This window comes from Photinus pyralis, unplaced genomic scaffold (assembly GCF_008802855.1).
Source record: "Photinus pyralis isolate 1611_PpyrPB1 unplaced genomic scaffold, Ppyr1.3 Ppyr1.4_LG5, whole genome shotgun sequence".
Taxonomy (NCBI): domain Eukaryota; kingdom Metazoa; phylum Arthropoda; class Insecta; order Coleoptera; family Lampyridae; genus Photinus; species Photinus pyralis.
In genome coordinates this window covers 49,104,077-49,124,497 of record NW_022170596.1, presented here as the reverse complement: position 1 = coordinate 49,124,497, position 20,421 = coordinate 49,104,077, and the positions used below count along the sequence as shown (strand labels likewise).

The following is a 20,421-nucleotide window of genomic DNA, read 5'->3' as shown; positions in this document are numbered from 1 at the left end:
TATGTTCCATCACTAATTGCGGTACTCGCTCGTAACAAAAATGTTTTAATTATGGTTTTAATCATCGCTATTTACTCTTCAGTTTTACGATATAGGCACAGGTGGTCTTTATACATCACTACTCTCACTTCGGTTTTTTTCCTCTTTATATTTACGAGCGTAGATTGTATATTACAAACCTCGAGAGGCAGTGAACGCTAATTGAAAGGCGTTCCATCCACTTTTTGTTATGGTTACAAGGTAATTTGCACTTGAAGTGCAAAACGGGCGCAAGCTTTAATCCCTTCATTTATTTCTATCGTGGTGCGGCGTTCGAGAAACAAAATGTGCCTAACGAAGAAATGCAAGATTGAGTGAGTGTACCTAATGTAATGATATAAAGAGCATAAGATTACACAACGTTACTTTCCTGTCCATGATATAATATTTCTGGTGTTCATAAGATTTTTCCGCTTTAATCTTTAATGTATCTATCATCTTTTCTATATTATATCACGCTTATGGCTCTTCATGATGTCGCGTGGCGTCTTTGCTTCAGTGTAAAGACGCCTTTAATCTTTCGCAATTCAAATTAACACTAGAACCACTAATCTCCCTTCTCCCTAATCCTATCCTATCTGAAACGTATTTGATGCTGTCTTGAATTAGCTTGAACATGCAATTAACTTAATTTCCTAATTACAAATAAAGATCACAATTTCTCATTCAATTTCTAGCGTTCTCAATTGTACAACTCGCTGACATTCCCTTATGTCGATTATGCTTTACAACAGCCTCACTATTCGTGGGATAACTACAATGACCACAAAATTGTTCTTTTCACTCACGACTTAATCGGACGTTGTTTTTTGCAACTCATTAAATTAGCTACTGCTACTACTCACTTGAATGTGCGAAATTTATAAATTCATACTTCAAACTATAACTCCCATTGTCCCTTGGAATTTCTCGCAGATCTGCAAAAGGTCTCTTTATCAAACTGATACCGGCGTAAGCCTGCATGGCCTTGCAGTTTAAATGCTCGTTTTAAATTAACAAAGCAAACCAAAATCGTCTAATAATTACGTAACCGGACTGAAATTCTAAACTATTGATTTGCTTTCGTTGTCTTCTAAATGACAAAAGCTTTCGGACGCAACAAACCTAATTAAAATATTTTGACGGGAACGGTTGCAAACGGTGAATTAATTACGGCTTTTGTTTACGGTAACGGCGGCTGAAACAAAACTTTAGGAAAATCTTTAACTTCTTTCTTCAACTCCTAGAACCAACAAAAATCACTGTCCTCAAAACTTTACGCCTCCAGCTACCGGGTGTTCACGTACCGGGTGCTCATGAAAGTATGTAATCTTTAAGGTGGAAAATAGGTGCTTCGTTACAAAGTATGCTACTGTTTGCAGTTTGCCCACCAGTACCATTTTTGCGACTTTGTGCTACTTTTAGGGTAATTCGCATGGAATCCGGAATTATACCTACGAATATTCTCCTTTTAACTGGCAATACAATTTCAAAAAAAAAAAAAAAATTTCTTCTAAATATGTTCAAACATAATTATTTAATACTGTAACGGAAACGCTCCAGACATGACGTCGCCTTTGGCGCTCTGGAATTTTCTACGCGCGCGATAGTGGGATTTGTATAGAAATATTCCAGACTTATCCGGAAAATTACGCGAGTGTCTTGACTTACATTGCTTGCGTGTATAAATGGTTGCGGACCGAACATCGCGGCAGTCTACTACCGAACGAGTACGGACGAAACATCGAGCGCGGAAATATAAATTGCGAAGTGTGTGTGATATAAATAATCGATATAAATTGTACGGTTTTTATAGTGTTTTAGTTTTGTTTAATAAATATTGATATAAATCGAACCCGAATTTATAAATCACGTTACAATACGATACGATTTTTCTCCATTCAACCAATTTATAAAAATCGAATCCTTCTGATTCTTAAAGAGAGTCGATCGTTATTTGAACACAAATCAAAATGATTACGTTACCTTAATTAGAGCGTTTTGTAGAATCGATGGTTTCCTTATGGTACTCTCTGAAAAGATGGTTCTTTAGAACGGAAATTGGACTTCTGGAAGGAATACTGCCGAGGTTTTTTGACTACCTCTTTGTATGCAAACGAGCATGCAATTAACTTTCTATTTATGTGGTCTGCTATCAAACATCTTTCCGCTTTCTGAATTATTATCAGCGCACTAAAAAGGTCAAATAAGTTCAATGTTATACGGCGAAACCGATCTAATTTGTCTTGTAAAACTTTCGCTTCTAAATTGAAATTTTTAATTGACTAAAGCGTCACTCTAAACTCTAATTTTATGCACCGGTTAAGTGCGCTCGTACCTTTATAATTTTTTTGATAGTTCTGAATACAAATTGGCAAGTACACTTATTTTACGAAGCAAGTTTGTGATATTGAATTTTTTACGATAATCTCTTCTGTACTAGGTCGCAGAAGAACCCAATAATTTACCTGCACACAAAACTGTGTTCGGTATCGAAATTCAGTAAACGCACCAAATTGTACGTTTTTACGTTTGAAGTTAAGCTACGAAACCTTACGGGTACGCGATCAAAATTTTCACGAACGAACTAGCACATCATTGCTATCGAAGTCAAACTGTGAATGCTGGCTTTTTGTTGCGTTGACTATTTCTGTTTTGCCGGCTGGAAAATCTGAAACGACACGCTCGTGAAGTCGTCGAGTTCTCTTGTTTTCCTACATAAACCTCTATACATTCTCAAGACCCTTTACCTCTCCGTCGCAACACTGTCGCTCTTATCTCCAGACATACTTTCGTTCACTTGCACTATAAAGCGGTATAAGTATGTGTAAATTTTCCTATGTTAAACAAAATTGAATAAAATAATTTTTAAAACTGCAAAGCAAGCGCAAAGTTGGCAGTTTTTTTCACAAGCTGTGTAGCTTCTTTATCAACGACCGGATATAATTCAGCGGTACCATACACTAACAAAAGAAATGAAGTACTTATCTTGAGTTGTAACAAGCTGTAAATTATCCTAGGCGCGTCTTTTTTTCACACACAATAAGAAAGAACCAACCACATCCCTCTATATCTCGGTCGGGGAGTTCTTAATATAGTACAGTTTAAGGTAATATTGAAGTATCACGATATAAATCTTAAATGAAGTTTGCGGAGCTGAGATGAAATTCCCTTGAAACTGTAATAATCATAGCCGGCACTGAAAACGTTGACTTACCCTAGACTTACCGTTGGCAACTCTGGGAAAAAACTACGAGCAGAGCCATCTACCTTTCAAGTCGAAACGATGGAATTTGGATGGCAGTCGGCTCCATACGGGTGGCACGACTGATTTCCTACGTTGTGTAATCGGTTCTTGTAAGTGTTGGGACGTGAGACATAATCGGGAAGGGAATTAAATAAAAGACAGAACTTTTGTGCGTAAGAAATGACAAGAACAAATAAATATATTACGCACATAAGAAGACCATACCAGGGAAACCTGCTATGGGACAAAAACCCCACCATATGTTTTATTATTTCGATCGAACAGCCGGACCTGAAGAGTCTTAGCAAAGAGTAAACGTAGTTTTATTTATTTAAATCGCTCCGGAGTAATACAGTCGATAGATCGGATCGGGTCGACTAGTCTAACATAACACCGTATGTGTTTTGAAAAAATGCCATTTGTAAACATATGAAAGAAACAGTCGAAAGTCATTTGTTCCGCGTGATAACTTTAGTACTGTAAATTTTCTGTTCATTCTGGTCATGTATTAATTTTGTAATCTTGTTTCAGAGAGCAATACCTCTTCACCATCTTTGAGGCGATCATTTCGACGCTGGAATCCAAACTGCAAAGGATCGAAAACTTAGATAAGGCCGTTGAGCACCTGATGCGAAGGGTTGAAGGCTTGGATTCGCGCGTGACGGATAACATTGACAAAACCGAATCTGTTATATCCAAGTTGAGGTATTTAGACTCGAAATTATTTAACAGCGCACACCCGAGATCCTTCGATGGGCAAATGCTCATTCGAGAAGCCGAGACGAACGACGTGAGTAAGCGGCTCTCGTCCCTGGATGATAAAGTAAGTGATATCGATAGTAAGTTGAGCACGTTAAAGAATCAGTTGGATAACAATGTGCCGCTTGAAGACATCAATGCGGAGGCGAGCGAGAAAAGGACGGTCAGTATGAACGTTGTGGAGATGACGAAGGCTTTAAATAGCGAGGTTATGGGCCACGTTAGCAAAGAACTGGATCAGCTTAGGTCAGCAACTACTACTGTGGATCGAAAACTTCAGTACCACTTTAACTCAGTCACAGATAACCTAAGCAAACTATTGCGGATGATATCGGAAGTACACGAAGCGATCGTAGAGCCTGAAGATCTTCCGATCAGGTCACGCAATCGCACGACAACAACCCCCAGTCCGCCTATTGCAAGAAGTAGCAAGCTCGACTCGCTCGTCAAGCAAATGAAGCCTATCATTAACGTATCCGAAAAGATGGACGAAGTTTGGGACGTCGTTGTTGGTACGAAAAGCTCAGTGGATGACCTGGTTCCCAAATCCGACGAGCTTCTGACGCACACCCAACGACAAGAGAGGGCAATCGGCGAAATCCATAACGATTTGAGGACGAAAGCGAATAAAATCATCGAAAACCTGGATATGGTCGAAAGGAGGCTGAAAAAGCAGGAAGATGACGTGGCCACCCTCGCACAACGACCAGTTCCGGCGGAGCTCCTACTTGATCCGACAATCGACCGGCTAGTGGAATACAATCAAAACCGATACAGCGTCGAAGACTATCCAGCGCAGACGGACACGACGCTTCCACTGACCTACACCACCTTTCAGCCAATCACGATCACGCAATCCTCCACCATTACTCAGAGCATGCCACCGCAGACGTCCACGCTCGCGTCTGGCTCCGGCATGGAAAAGCGTGGCGACAAACGAAAGGGCGGCATCATCTTCCCCAGTGTAAAAAATAAGCCGGCTCCGGGAAATACGACGTTCGCGACCGATTCCGTCGTGAATTTTAAGGACGTCAAGGTAAGTCAAAAGTATAATTTTGGGGAAAGTTGTAAGGATGTAAATGGTTACGTGTTACACGTGTAATTCAGATAACAATCGCATCGGCTTTATTTATTCGCATGGTAAACCTGCTACCTCGAATGTGTCACAAATTATAAACTTGTTAATTGATTGAATATTTCAAGGAAATATTGCACTAATGCTAGTGATAGGAGATATAGTTATTGAGTAACTTAAACTGTGCTTTATGAATATTTATTTGCTGTCGGTTTAGTTGCATTCAATTTAAATAATTTATACGGTGCATATTAAAGGAATCATGAATGAACTCTTGTAAATGACGCCTACTTCGCTGCGATACCTTACGGGCGTGTTTAAATTTGAACCTGTTGTCCCATTTTTGTCAACCGGATAAAATTTATGCAATCACAGTTTTTAGGACAAAATTAGTAGGTAGTGTGAAGTTATTCGTCGCCTTAATCAACACTTCGCAATCAGTATTTAGAAAAATGCTAACTTAAATTAACTGGCAGAAACATTTCGAAATGCTCTTGCATATTTGGAGAGTTTATGAAACTTGCATAGTGGCGTAGTAATAACTGTTATTAAAATCGCAAAAGATTATCTCAAACAGAATACATTTATTATGAGTAAAAACGAAAATCAAACAAATTCCAACAGACACTCAAAAAATACAACTCCCTAATTTCTAAACTGAACTAAAAATATTCCTGCTGACCAGATAATTTGACCTATCCTAGTAAACAATGTAACCATTAATTCAATATAAACAAACTCAAATCATTGATTGAAAAAATTCCGTAATATGCACGAAACTTTAATCGATTCGGTTTATTCCCTCGAATTTGCAAAAGTCCATACCTACCTCGTTGCGAATTGCGATGAAACCAACGACTGCAGATATGGATTCGATGTACTTCTTTAAATAGAATTTCTCACGTAAGTTTGATGACCCACCAAATGCTTAGATTCTCGTAGCGATTATCCTCAATCACAAACAAGACGCTAGTTTTCCAAATAAACAAACCGCAAACAAATACAGTGAACAATGCGCTGCTTTTTGTTGGCCACATTTAATAAATAGAAGGTGTTTGATTTATCGTGCAATTAATTTAGTAATTCACGTAAATAGTTGAACTGCTATGCGCGCGATTTGCCTTTTCTCCGTATTTCTTTACAATTTTTCACTCGTATTGAGAACGCGTAGGATAACTTATTCGCGCACTGCCCTTGTAACTTTAATTAACATTTATTATATAAGAGCAACTCGCCTTATCTACGAATTTGACTTAATTTTGCCCTTAAACAAAATTGATCAGCATAGATTTTCTTTGACCAAATCCAAAACGTAACGTTAAACCCCGCCAGCCATAACACCTCTTTCGAGCGAAAACCCGTATTTCCTCGCGCACCGCTGTTAAGTTACATTTTTCACTTCCCCACCGCCTTTCTTCTACATATTCGCGCACACACACGCCTTATCTCTACAGTCCATGTTAAAGATAAATTTGCTAACGATACAACAGGAATTTTTATAATTTACAAAAAAATCGTCAACATTCGGAAATCACTTAAAATTGACAAAACGTAGCATGTTACAGGGAGGTTGATAGGATCACCTTCTCAGGGGTTAAAGAGCATTTAAGATCAACTTTTTCCTTCAATAAATATTTGGCTAGTCTGTGCAGCCCTTCGATTAATGTAAGCAATGCTTTAGAGTCTTTCAATGTATAAGATCCTTGACAATATGTAAGAGCTGAACCTTTTTAAGAGTCTTTAAAAGTTGCCAATAAATAATAATTTTAAAATCAAAAAATGGAAACTGACATTTTCTAATTTTCCCATCTGCGTTATTTGTGACTTGGAAGTATATTGCAACGGGTGCTGCAAATTAAGGGGTTGGATATCTCTCACTTGTCTTAAATTGACATCATTTTCCTGATACTAAAGTAATTTTTTTCTTTTTGCAAAGAAATTAGTTATCCACGACTAGCTCTAGCATAAAGTTTTTCCTTTTCCCTTTTTACCTGAAGCTAAAAGCTTGCTTGCTTTTCTGAATGGTTAGCTTGCAGATAATAAATACGGAATTATCATAAAATTTAAATATATTGGCAAGATAAAAATAGGTCCAATCTAAATTTTTCGCATTTTTTATTGAACAAAGTCAACTTTGAATGAAAAAGGTAATCTAATCCTATTTAAATGAGTTCAAACCTTCACTTTGGACGACGCACTTGACGCAATGATGGCCTCAGACTAATGCTCTCAAAACTATCCTCTGGATTAATCTCTACCTACATTTTTGACTTACACAACACCACAAAATGGCACAAAGCGATTATATTAGCCATCGCCTGGTTGCAGATAAATACGAATATCTCGTATATTAAGTGAAATTGCTTAATCAAAAAATCTGCTCCTTTTACAACCTTCTACATTCAAAATGAAATGATAAATTTAAAGAGACAAATATCGGAACTAAAGCTGCTTTTTTTTCGTGGCCACTAATCTTCTTTGAACCTAATTTACTATCCCACAGATTAAGAAAAAAATAAGGGTGATTATGACCCTTACAAAAATTCACTTGAACCTTAAAATCTATATTTTCAACTCAGTTAGAAATAATAATTCCAAACATTTATCTTATATGTAGCTTAGTAGACGAAAGGACTTTTTGTTTTTCGGCGCGCAGCTGAAGTAACAACTTTTCTCTTATTTTGGGGGTCTCGTAACGAGGTATATGAGTTTTTTATGAAAAATGTGCCCTCTCCACAGGTGTAGTAGTCGACGCCTTTGTTGTAAGTTTTTCGTCCCCGGAATGCGTTCGAAAATGAAGGAGTAATGATTTATGAATTGCGACGGAAAAAATCATTTAAATCGCCACGTTTTTTATCCTTTGGTTCTTCCTGTGTCCGCGAAACTTTCTCACGTCTGGATACAGGGATTGTTTTCCGCGCGATTGATCGCGGTTTGCGTCTAATTGTTTTAAGGCTCCACACGCGACTTTCTTTCGAGTTGCAGTTGACCCTCTGGTGGTCCCAAACTGAAGTCTCTTCCGCTATCTGTCTAAGACGCGTTCCTACTCCTCTTTTATTTTTTCAGTACGCCCCAAAATGGCGCTAATTAGTTAAATCGACCATTAGCCCAACGATTTATGTTCGCGTTAAGGCTATTAATCAAAACCCATGACCGCTTTAAAACTATAACCTAGTTCCTAGTCCTGATTTAGTTGTGTTGGCTTTAAACATATTATGATCACGTTAAAGGATTATCGGCTGCAAATTCTTAAAGATAGCCGACCAATACTTTATACAATTCAAACAAAATTAAAGTAACTTGCAGATATTCTGCAGGTTACAAATGGTACGGTTCTCCCTTGAAGAAAAGGTTCCCTCCAAGGAAAAATGAGAATGAGTCGCTTTAAGACGATACGATAGAGCCCCTGAGACCCACTGACTCTGGTACAAAATTGCTAAAATAATGAAACTTGTATGTATCTCGACCGCATTCAGAACTTGCGCACCTTAAATTTTTCGCTTATTATTTGAGTGCCACTTTAAATGCGATTTGAACGTCTCCAATTTTCAACGAGTTTGTTAATGCCACCATTGGGAATGAGGTCACTAAATGTTCGTTTAATTTGCCTTTTTGTTTATTTACTTTATCCGTTAGTTTAAAAATTAGCTTTCCCCGTGTAGTGAATTAATATCACTTGCAATGGAACAGTTGAATATGTTTACGAGCTGCACTAAAGCGAATGATCTCTATCGGAATTTCGATACATTACGTATTTTATCTCCGACGAATTATACTAGGCCCTACTCCAATTCAGACCCACAGACGCCTTATATTTGCTTCGTGATGCACTAAAATTTACACTGCCGATTTTATATTCTCCAGTTCTCTTCATTGCAGCTATCTCCTCTAAAGACGTGCGATTAAACTTATGCGATCGTAAAATTGAACGGAGAACTCCCACGCTATTGCGATTGAAGTTAAGCTGGAACTCTCTCCTTCTGTATATCATTTTCTATATTATTCTAAGATCCAACTCAACTCATCTGTTTACGAAGTGAAATACATTTTTTAACAATCTTAATATGCTACCAGACACATTGCAAATGGGTTGCCTAAAAAAATCAAGTCAAGACTACCCTTAATTAAAATTGATGTATGCGCACTCTCTCTGACATCGATCCGTACACCACAAGCAGCTGTTAAGCTGTGCCCTTCTCTTTCATGCGGAACAGTACGGTTCTCGCATTTTTAACTCCCGAGAGTACGTCCCCCCTTGTTGATTCTTTATCTCGATTTATAATCCGAAACTCAAAAACCTGAATCTTTGGTTTCCGACTTCCGAAAATTCCTTTCAAAAACAAATTTACACTGGATGCTAAACAACATTTAACCCACACAAAAGAATGGTATTCATGAACAATTAATGAGAAAAACTGTACCTATATCTTTGTTTTGAGTACTAACATTGGTTTACGGAATAAATTCCCGTAAATCGACCTCTTCAGGAACGTTAGAATGACTTTAAGTGGACATTTTTTATACAAATTCCCCAAAAACGGTGGATCCTGTTTTTACACAAAGCAAAAAGTTCAAATCACTTTCATTTATCGATACGTAGAAAGATTCTCCCATGGAAAGCTGATTTTCTCCTTTGGAAGGTTAGCAGCAATTTGGAAAATAGGATGGCTTTTATTTAGTTACTCGTTGAAAGTGAATTTCGAAAGATGGTTGACGAATTTGAAATTGGCACAACCCCGTGCTTCAGGTTCTTCATCAAAGTATTAATGTCCACAGTATGGATATGTCCAAAATTACCCTTATTACTTAGGGCTACAGCAAAAGAGAACACAAATTAACTGTCTTCGACCTTTTTACCGGTTACTGTTTTATTTATAATTTTATTAGCATCTCGTATAAACAAATGAGGTGTTCATCTTTGATTAATAAACTGATTTTTAAACGTTACTTGGCAATGGCGCAAGGAAATGTTTGCACCTTGGACCCTACGCTTTCGTGGTTACAATTTTAAACACACTTTTTCCATGACATCTACAATACACAAAAATTAACAATCCTACGAAGTAACTCCACTCCTTTCCCATTTGTAAAAAATACCATTCCAAGGTCTCCTGTATCAAGTACATGAAATACATTGGTAATTGCTTGGATCTTCTCCAGTCCAGAAGGTGTCTAAGGTCCTGGATACAATAACCTTAGACTAAAGTTGTATTTTCATATGAATGCCGCTACGTATTTTATCATTCCGGAATTTACCTCTGCACAGACGAAACAGTTAAAGACATTCCAAAAAGGCAGATTCGTACACAAAGAATTGAAGTCCCTAATCAATCTCAATGAGTTTAAACATCGAAGGAACACTAACCACTGGCCAATTTTAAACAAATCAAAATTTAAAGTGAAACAAGCAAATATCGAAAAAATTCAAAGCCACAAATAACTAAACCCTAACTGAACGCAGAAAGCAGAAATAACGCTACCTGCATGAACTGAACAAAATGCAAAATCAGTAAAGCTAAATCAAGACGTTGTTTCAAAATTGATGATATGAACATTGTGACACTGTTGTAAAATCACAGCCATTGTATTTTAAAGGTTAATGTATCTCAATCGGTGTCTCTTCATACGCCAACAGTATTTTATAAGCAGAGATCTCAAGTTCCTAAAAGATAAATTACCGGCACAAATTCGAACTCATAGAGCACTGAAATGTGGCACACGATTTCAGATTTGTAATCCCAAATGAAGTTGGCTCGCCATCTAACATTTTGAGTATTTCGGTTATTTTAATGGTCGTTGAAAAATGATTTATGGCACATCGTTGCACAAAAAAGGTGCAAAACTTGTGTGACCAGAACCTCACTTGTTGCTAACTAACTGCGCAGACCTAAATGCGGTTTCCTGGACCATACTGTGGCAAGAAGTTAGTCAGTCTACATTTAAATAAAGCACAAATTGTATAACGCCCCTCTTTCTGGGTATAAACATCCAGTTGTTCCAACAAAGGTTCTGCTTTCACTGTTAGGTGCATATTTTTAGACAGAAACGAAAGAAATTCTGATACTTCCTGAATTCTTGCACAACTCATACTAAATATGTTCTTGTGGAACTAAAGACATAACAGTATTAGTTAAACATTTTTCTTAGTTGTAGAACAGCAATTAAAAATGTACCTACCCACCTAGGTATATTATTAATTGTTACAAACTTTTAATTTCGTATTGATTTATTTATTATTAAATATACAAAGGTGGGTAGCTAATAGAACCTGTCGTAATTCTACGCCAAAATTTTTATGTTGTACTCATACGATCGGTCGCGTTGCATAATAAAACAAGTTCCAATGTAGTTTAAGAGAATAAATCGAACTTAATTAGAACATACTATATACGCGTTTGTTGTATACATTTATTAGCTTTACGTAACGCTAAAAATAAATTGAAAAGCGAGTAAAAAGAAATAGAGGACGCAATGGGTGGTCAACTGCGTTCGTTCCAGATATGTAATAATTTAGGTAATTCTTTTATTAACTGAAGGCACACTATTCATAAAATTGGAGTGAAAGTGTTTAAAATGATCGTAGCCATCTTGTGGTAACCGTTAAAAGGGCAAGGATATTTATTGTTGTGCACTTGTAGTTTATTAAAGCGTGGCTGCAACGTTACACTTAACAATACAAATGGTAGGAAATAATGTGCGATTAGTTTATGGTACCCACTTGCTGATATATGGGCCAAGTCGCCCGAAATTTTTTAAACGCAATTCTTCAATCTTCTCCGTAAAAGTCAACAATTATTTATTGATGACACCAGTTTACCTTTTCGCTGGCAGAGACAGACCTACAGAAAGGTGACATTTTTATACGAATTTACTAGCATCTTTATATACAGAGTATTACATATGACTATGTAAAAACATGTGCCGATAGAAGGGATCAAAATAAGCACTTTTTCTAAATCAACTGAGGGTCCAATGCGTTTCGTTTGAAAACCATAGAAGTGGTGAATTTCTTCTTTAATGAGAGAGAGAGAGAAGAGTTACAAATACTGGTGGCACGTCTTTGAATATTACTCAGCAACACTCGAACATGCTACTCTTAGCAGTTGGTTTAACGAGACCAGGGGATCTTGTCTCGTGCAGATCTCCATATGCGACCCCCATGAAGGGGGACTTATGACGAAAACGCCCGTTATTTTCAACATTGGCTTAGGTAAATACCTATAGCATAGACCTTATCTAATATGTAAAAAGTTTAAAAAAGTTACACAATACTCAAAAATTCTAAACAAGGTTTGAAACAGGGGCGGTTTTGGGGGGGGGGGGCGATCGCCCCCCCCTAAACATACTGCTCAATTGTTTTTTTAGTACATTAGGTTTACATAATAATCGAATTACATAGACCTAACCACAAACCACCTGACGGAAGAGTAAAATTGAATAAAATAGGTACACAAAATAATGCCGGCGGGGGCGGAATCGTGTAGGTATTGTCCAGACTGCGACTCACGACTGTACTTTAGCACTATCATTATCGTCTCTCGTATTTTGTCTGTCTTTGTCAGTATTCGGAAATTAATGCGGCAATAGATAGTTTAACAAAAAAAACAGCTGAAATTGGGTCAAAGCTACTCAAAAAAAAATCCCGCGCACATCTGCATCTGCAATTCTGTAGCTTTTTTATTTCCGCCCCCCCCCCCTGAGAGGATGTATAAAACCGCCCCTGTGTTGAAAATGGAAACCTCCCTTTGTGTGCGCCAATTCTACACTGAAAAATAAAAATAGTTTGCGTAAATTAAATAAAATGCAGAGTTTTGTGCGTAAGAAAAGACAAGAACAAATAAATATATTACACACACAACAATCGAATACCAAGGAAACCTACTACGGGACAAAAACCCCGGCATAGCCCACATGAAATAAATCAGCGGCAACAAAATGCAAATGAGAACATGGAGCATGAAAACAATTCATAAAAACACAAAAAATGAGACATCATAAATGCAAGTGGAAAACGTGATCAATCAATTTATTACAAAAGCACATTACAACGCATATACGATCAAGTGAGATAAAACTCGTAAAGCGATCAATTGCATGCACATAGGAAAACATCAAAATAGCGTGGCTCTACTTCAGTCTCAGGTAACATAAATTAATTTAACACGAAAAGTATATGTGAGAATGCCAATAGCAAGTATTCATATTAAATTATATTATCGCCCAAGCAAAATATATTTTAATTAGAGAAAATGTTAATTAGAGGGCCCTTTAATTCTCGTATTGCTAAGATGCTGAGAGCTGCAATCCGCATGACACGAGCAGTCAACAGATACGACGAAGAATCGGACTGCATTAGCTACCTACTCCACGGAGACAGTTGAAGCACTCACACAGAAAAACATGACATTAGATGGATCCCCCCTTTCTCGCATTGCTAGACGCCAGTTCTGCAGCCGACACGAGATGAAAAAAGAAACATATACGACGACAAACCGGACTGCATGCTGTTACTTTTCCCACGGAGATAAATTGTTTGATCAAGCATCCCGGGCAATATCATACTGATAATCCACTTATACGCTATTCATTTTAAGGAAGCATAGGGACAGTTTGACCTTCACTGTGATTAGTTAAAACAAGTCAGTATTACCCTGAAAAATAAAACGAGTGACGAATTCTGTCTGTTAAAAGCTTCAATTACGAACTAATCTGTCGAACTGTCATTAGCTGTCAATTTCAAAGATCCAAGCGTGATATCGTTTGATTTATATTTATATTTTTCAAATCTTGTGCCGTTTTATATTTTTCCTGTGTGTATCGATCTTCAAATACAGCGCCATCTACTACCTTATTATAATGAATGCAGTATAGATGTGAATACATCAAAAATACCTAATAAAACAAAGTAATGGCATAGTCACCTGTACAGGATGTCCCATTAATAAAAGGTCACAAGCCATATATATGGAACCCTTAATTGCACAGCTTCGGGAATAGTATATTGAAAGACAAGTGTTACAATGCGACCTATTGTAATACGACTATCTTGTGGCACGAGTGGCGTAGCGAAGCGGAGCCACGAGTGTCCACAAGATAGGAGTATTACAATAAAGCATTGTAACACGTGTTTTTCATACTATTTTTTTCTATTTCGGGGCTTTAATTTAATTAAAAAGTAATTATGAAAAACTACAGGAAAGTTTAGAAGTAATATGTCTTAAGTTGGCAACACCATTTACGTTGACAAATTTTAAGTTGGCAGCGTAGATAAACACAACACTGACATTTGGAAACTTTAAATTCCATGAATGTGTAATTTTTTATTCGTAGATAAATTTATTTATGGTGGATGTCAGGATGTGTAAACTGCTGATTTGGAATGTATTAAGTTCTTCGTGTACCAAAAATCAAGGAAAACACATAAATTTTACATAATTTGATTTCACATCTGATGGTTTGACGTTGACATCTTGGCGAACTGCCAACTTAGGGATGAAAAGTTACCAAAAACAATGTTACAATGGAACTCATTGAAACACTGTTTTTGCCGAAAACAGTTGCACAAAATTCTCATTGTAACACCGAAATAGAAAAAAAGATTTTGTTAAGAAAAGAGGTCGAAAGAAATCGCTGGAAATTATTTTCAAGTTTCTATGTTTGATTCTAGAGAGCGTACGCTTCATGGACAAGTAGAAAAATGACTTTTTTCCTAAAATATACCCAACGAACATGTGTCAAAAATATACGCATCGCAATTGTGTATGAATTTTGCATCATTTTGACGCAGCATATATTGTTGTAGCTCATAAAATATTAGGAGTGGGGGAAGGGGAACATCTCTTTGAGGGATTGAATGTAACTTCGGTTTACATTAACCGATTTTCACATAACAAATGATTGTTAGAAATAGAAGGAGCTCTCTTCATGATATCATATTTTATAGGAATATTTTATAGTCCTTTTAGTAAAAGTGATGAGTGGTAGATGGCGCGATGTGACATTAACATAGACTTTACAGGTTTTTTTGAAAATTTTAAATATAACGATATAATTATTATATAATATTATCAAATAAGATGAAAAATTGGAAATATCAGTGACAACCACATGTCTATTTCCTAGGCAGAGAATAGAGACATGGCGAAGATACGCACATTCACAAATTCCAATCTTGATCTTGATCCAAGATGGATGTGAAACAAATCAACACATAGCAAGCGATAATTATGTCAAAGTGAATGATGGCAAAATTAACACAAGAAACAATAATTACAATTTTACAGTTTTTTACGTGGTGCTGTATTTTTTCTGCTCTTCGCAGAGTTCAAATCAACATCTTTTTCTCTTTTACTAGTCATCTCTCAGAATCTTTCTTTCTTGTTTCAATTTTTCCCATACTTCCCCAACATTTTTCTGTACTCTCTACTGATGTTGGGCTCTCCTTCTCGTCCATGCAAATTTTCTTCTCGCAACACCATTCCATAAACCTCCTAAAAGTAGCTTCGTCTGTTATTTCCTCTATCGGAACGCTTGGGATTGAGAAATTATCACTTTTGCTTTTGTCGTTGAAATGGCAGGAGCTGATTTTTGCGGAAAATGTTAATATCTGAATTGGAAAATTCCATATTCATCACGATAAAATTGCTTAAATTAATAAAATTGTCTAAGCGTCTTTACCTGAATAGGGAAGGGCTGTATCCTCTTCAGGTAAATTTATGTTCGTAGGATTCCTTCCTTCTTTGTTAACACGTTTTTTTAGGTTATACCACATGTTTTAATTTAATTACCTATCCTTGTTTTACCTATATAGGAATCCGAAACCCATTTATTAATGGGGACGTAAGTTTTTGGATGTACCTTTCGTGTAACGAGCGTTAACCACTCCTGTGGTGACGAATTGCATCACACTTGATTACATGCAATATAGAAGTTGCTAATATCCCATCACTGTACATTGCCTTTTAATTTATCTTTTGTCTTTGTCTTTAGTGTTAACGCGAGGTAATTCAGTTAGTTAAATTATTTATCTTCCTGTCTGTAAATGACATTAAATTAAGTTATCTATAGCAAACTGCAGCTGTGCTGAAATTTTGCATTTAGTTAAGTGTTGTAACCTTGCACAGAACTGCTATTTATTTACTGTTTTATGTCATTAAAGATCTTTTGTTTATACCCACTAGTGCCCGAGGATTCACAAAGCTTGTATTCTTATTTTATTTTTACCATCCGCGCGTTAGTAAGGGAGGTATTCCATTGGGTTAATAAATGACCCACTTTTTTTTTACGGAAATACATGTTTCGCATCGGGCATGCACAAGTGTGTCAAATTCTCATTTCCGGCAAAAGGGCTGAACCGATTGGAACAAAATTTGGTACCTACACATATTTTTAGACATAAAAGAGAGGACAAAAAAGTTTTTGGGCTGATCGCGCATACGCAGGTGTGCGGGTGGTATCTGTGCTAGCCAAAGCAAACTTTTAGTTTATATTTTGGTTTACTTTTTGGCGTGACTTGCGCACACCTGGCGCCCAAAAATTATATGAGATTTGTCAAACTTTCCCCTCAACGTTTTCCCTGGCTAGTCGTGGCCAATTCCCTTTTCCTTTTCGAGGTTTACGCAATGGCTATTGTTGATGTCCTTACACCCCTTTTCAAACGTCACCTGCGTACCTTTGTTCGCAACCACACAACCACATTATCCCTGTTTGGTGGCTTTTTCCCGCCCCAATCTGAAATCTCGACATATAGCACACTTCTGCATATTATTACCTATATGTTAAGTGAGATATAGTGTACACACTATAAAGGAAGTGACAACAATTTCCTCAAAACCATTCCCCGCGTATCTAAAAAATTGTACTTAGTTTCGACGTAAAAATCATCATCTGGTGCTACAAAATTGTTATGAGTAACAGTAAGATAAAATTTATAGTCTAACGTAAGTAATAATACTCGTATATTTATAGTATGAATATATACCTTATTTATGGGATATATTTATTTATTTATGTATTTATTTATTTATTTTGCTTTTATTTGTGAGTGGGCGGGGTTTCAGCCAAGGTTACAATAATATTGTCGCAATCGTTTCCCGCAAAGCGCCTTCCTCCCCTTGGGTTCGAGATTAATTTCTACCAATCTGGTGTATCTGGAGAAAACATCCCAACTTCCAATACTACACAAACGCGATTTCTTTTTTCGCACAAATTTTGCACTCGTAGCATCTGACACCATCTAAAACCCTCAGTCCAATACCTTTCCTTGCGAACGCAGGTTCATTTTCAAACTCGGGACATGCAACACATTATGTATTTCCATCTGGATAAATATCCTCGATATTATATGATTAAATTACGACTTTACCAATCCCAGCTGCCATAATTGTTGATCCGTCGGTAATTTTTACTGCTCTCGATTCACCTAGGTTGTCGTACATGTTTTACATCTTTCGATCATTACACATAAGCTCATATGCCCCACTGTCCAGATACCATTCAGTATCTAACTCCGACGAACGTCACACCTCCCTCACCACTACCACTGCCCTCCTCCTTTGTTTTCTGTTACAGAAGATACAATCCATATTTTTAAACCGTCTACCACTTCTGCATTCGTCCTTTTTATGCCCGGATTTACCACACGAGAAACACTTGAATGAATGTGATCTGCGATTTTTGTCTTGCGGTTACTGCAACTGTCTCCTCGCCCGAACCCAAACGTTTTGCTTCTATCAGTAACCTTGCACTTAAATTTATTAGATTTCGTTTGTCTTCACTTCCACATCCTCCAGTTATTTTCGTTTAGTTTTATAAACTTGGTCATTACCTATTGCTCCATTGAGTGTAATTTATTAAAGCAAACGAAAAAATTGTTCTCAACAGTATTTTTCTTCTCACTTCTCATTCCAGCAGATCCTCGCACAAGCACACGCCCTTACGAGTAATCTGCTGTTACTAACGAAAACATTTTAATGACCCCATTTCGAATACCATCGCATACCATGTTGTATAACATCCATTAGATTAAAAAACAATAGATTGTACGTAGGTACCCCAAGGCTCATGATCCAGTTGGCTAAGAACATTGATGGTACTTGTACGATGTCCATGGATTTGATCTTCGGTAACAAAAAGGTGTATGATGGTGCGCCCAGTAGCAATGAACTTCAATGTCGAAATGAAGGTGAAAGTTAAGTGCGACAACTTCTTCATTTCGGCTTGATTAATTCGTGCAGAAAGATCATTTCGTCAACTAAACAAATATCTTGTATCGCACTGACCTACAATTATGCAATCGATACTAGAAATGAGAATAGGCGTTACTATTACCATACTTTCAACTTAGCTACACCCTATATTGTTGAAGCATATACAAAGTAATCGCGATCAAAAAATCTAATCAAGTTCCTTTAATGAAATTGTGAGATTAGATAATACCAAAAGTGGCGTGCCTCGCTGAACTTGTTCACGTTACCCAATTTCCAGATTATGCTAATACCAAATAAGGACTTTTATAGTCTTATTGGACGGAAAAAAGGACGAATGCAACCGGTCCTTGCTCAGGAAGTGAAAATAATGGATTTATAAATAGGGGCAACCGCATAACGGCGTTTGTTGATAGAAAGATAGCGTTTTGAGTGCACGCGGTAGGGATTTACATTTATCTGTTAAACACTTTTACCACTATCGCGTAATTATTATTCTTTGGAGCTTTCACTTTATTGTTGACAGACGATTATGCCGGTGCAGAGGTAATATATCAAGAAGCGGCATGCTTTGTACATTTATCTTGTGTGGGTAAGTCTCTCACTTGATCATCAAAAATCATTTTTAACGCTTTGTGAATCGTAAGTAGTTGTACTTATGCATCAATTTAGTGCTTCTTGTTGAGTTAACATTCAAATAAGAGGTATGTTGACGTAATAACAGGCTAAAAGGAAAAACAAAAGATCTACATTCCTTATTTACGTTTTTGGAATCTCAATTATCTGCTTGAAATTGTTATAATAACCATTTAGTAAGGCAGTAGGGCGAGTTCCCTCAAGCTCAAACCCATTTGTTAACAAGAAGAATAATTGTTCGCAAGAACAATGTGTATGTATACGCAAATTTGCCATGTGAGTAGGTTTATATGTTCGCATTGTTTTGGGGAAGATTTTATTTGGCAAATGTTTATTTAAACACCTAGCATAACCCCGGGTCTGGATTCTGGATTACGAGAGGAGGGTGTGGACAGGGTCCGCGCGTACCTAGGCCTCAAATTTGGGCCTTTTGTACTACCTCCCTGACTAGAGTCGTTCGACTTCTCAACGTCACTGAAGCCATCCTACACTACACCTGATATAAACCTACCCAATAATCACAAGGACGTTTATTAAACGTTATAGTTTTACACGTTAAAAATGTATAATTTGTGCTAGTATAACATACCAAGCCCATGTCGCGCTATTAAACATATATTTAAACGTATATTATACGTTAAAAGTATATTATTTTTTTATGTAATTGGCACCGAATTCGCTACGTACATTTTAAGTTTAATGTGTAGTATTTGAAATTTATTATAAACGCGTAAAATTGGAATGCAATATAGTTATATTATACTAGTATATTTAAATCTGTGATTATACGTATAAAATTTTTAAAAATATACATATTCTGTTATGAGCCCGTATATAGGTACAAGGTTTCAATACATGTTTTTTGAAATGCAAAATCAATACTATACCATACGTTTAAAATCGCCGTATTAAACATATTTTTATATACAGGGTGTTACACGACCGTTCGAAAAAAAAATCGGGTTGTAGAGGGCATCAAAACAAGCACTTTTTCCAAATAAACCGAGGGTCCAACGTGTTTCGTTTGGGAGCCACCCCCCAAAGAGTGTTGAAATCTGCATTTCTTCTTTAATTTTTTTCTCAGCAACCATAAGAGTTACAAAGTCGGGTGGCATGTCTTTGAATAGGTTTTTGGGTATGCTCTTTCCGATTTTGCAATTTTTTTTTCAAAATTCCTACCCCTAAAGGGCGCACCCCTAAACTAGGGTGCAAAAAAAAATTCTGATTTCGACGAAATTTGGTATCTGGGGTTTTTTTAACATGAAAATCATGAATCTGAAATTAGTTTTTGAAAATTCGAAAAAAGAAGTTCCACTGCAATTCTTGGCGGGACAACGAAAATAGAGATAATTCCACGAAATTTGTTGTGTACATACTAAACGAGTTAAGGAACAAAACTGTCGAACAGTTTTTTAAAATAACTTTTCAAACAAAAGTTATACTCATTTGAATGTTGGTCCTTCGGGTCGCGAAGTGTCCCA

General features: G+C 36.8%; 1 protein-coding gene across 1 annotated transcript; it reads left to right on the top strand.

Moving 5' to 3' along the window:
• The first annotated feature begins 309 nt into the window (after window positions 1–309).
• LOC116170787 lies at window positions 310–5,200 on the top strand. The gene is made up of 3 exons (XM_031487290.1): window positions 310–353; window positions 3,797–5,060; window positions 5,132–5,200. The coding sequence occupies exons 1-3, from the start codon at window positions 325–327 to the stop codon at window positions 5,198–5,200; spliced, it is 1,362 nt and encodes a 453-aa protein (XP_031343150.1). The 5' UTR covers window positions 310–324.
• Window positions 5,201–20,421: the final 15,221 nt, after the last annotated feature.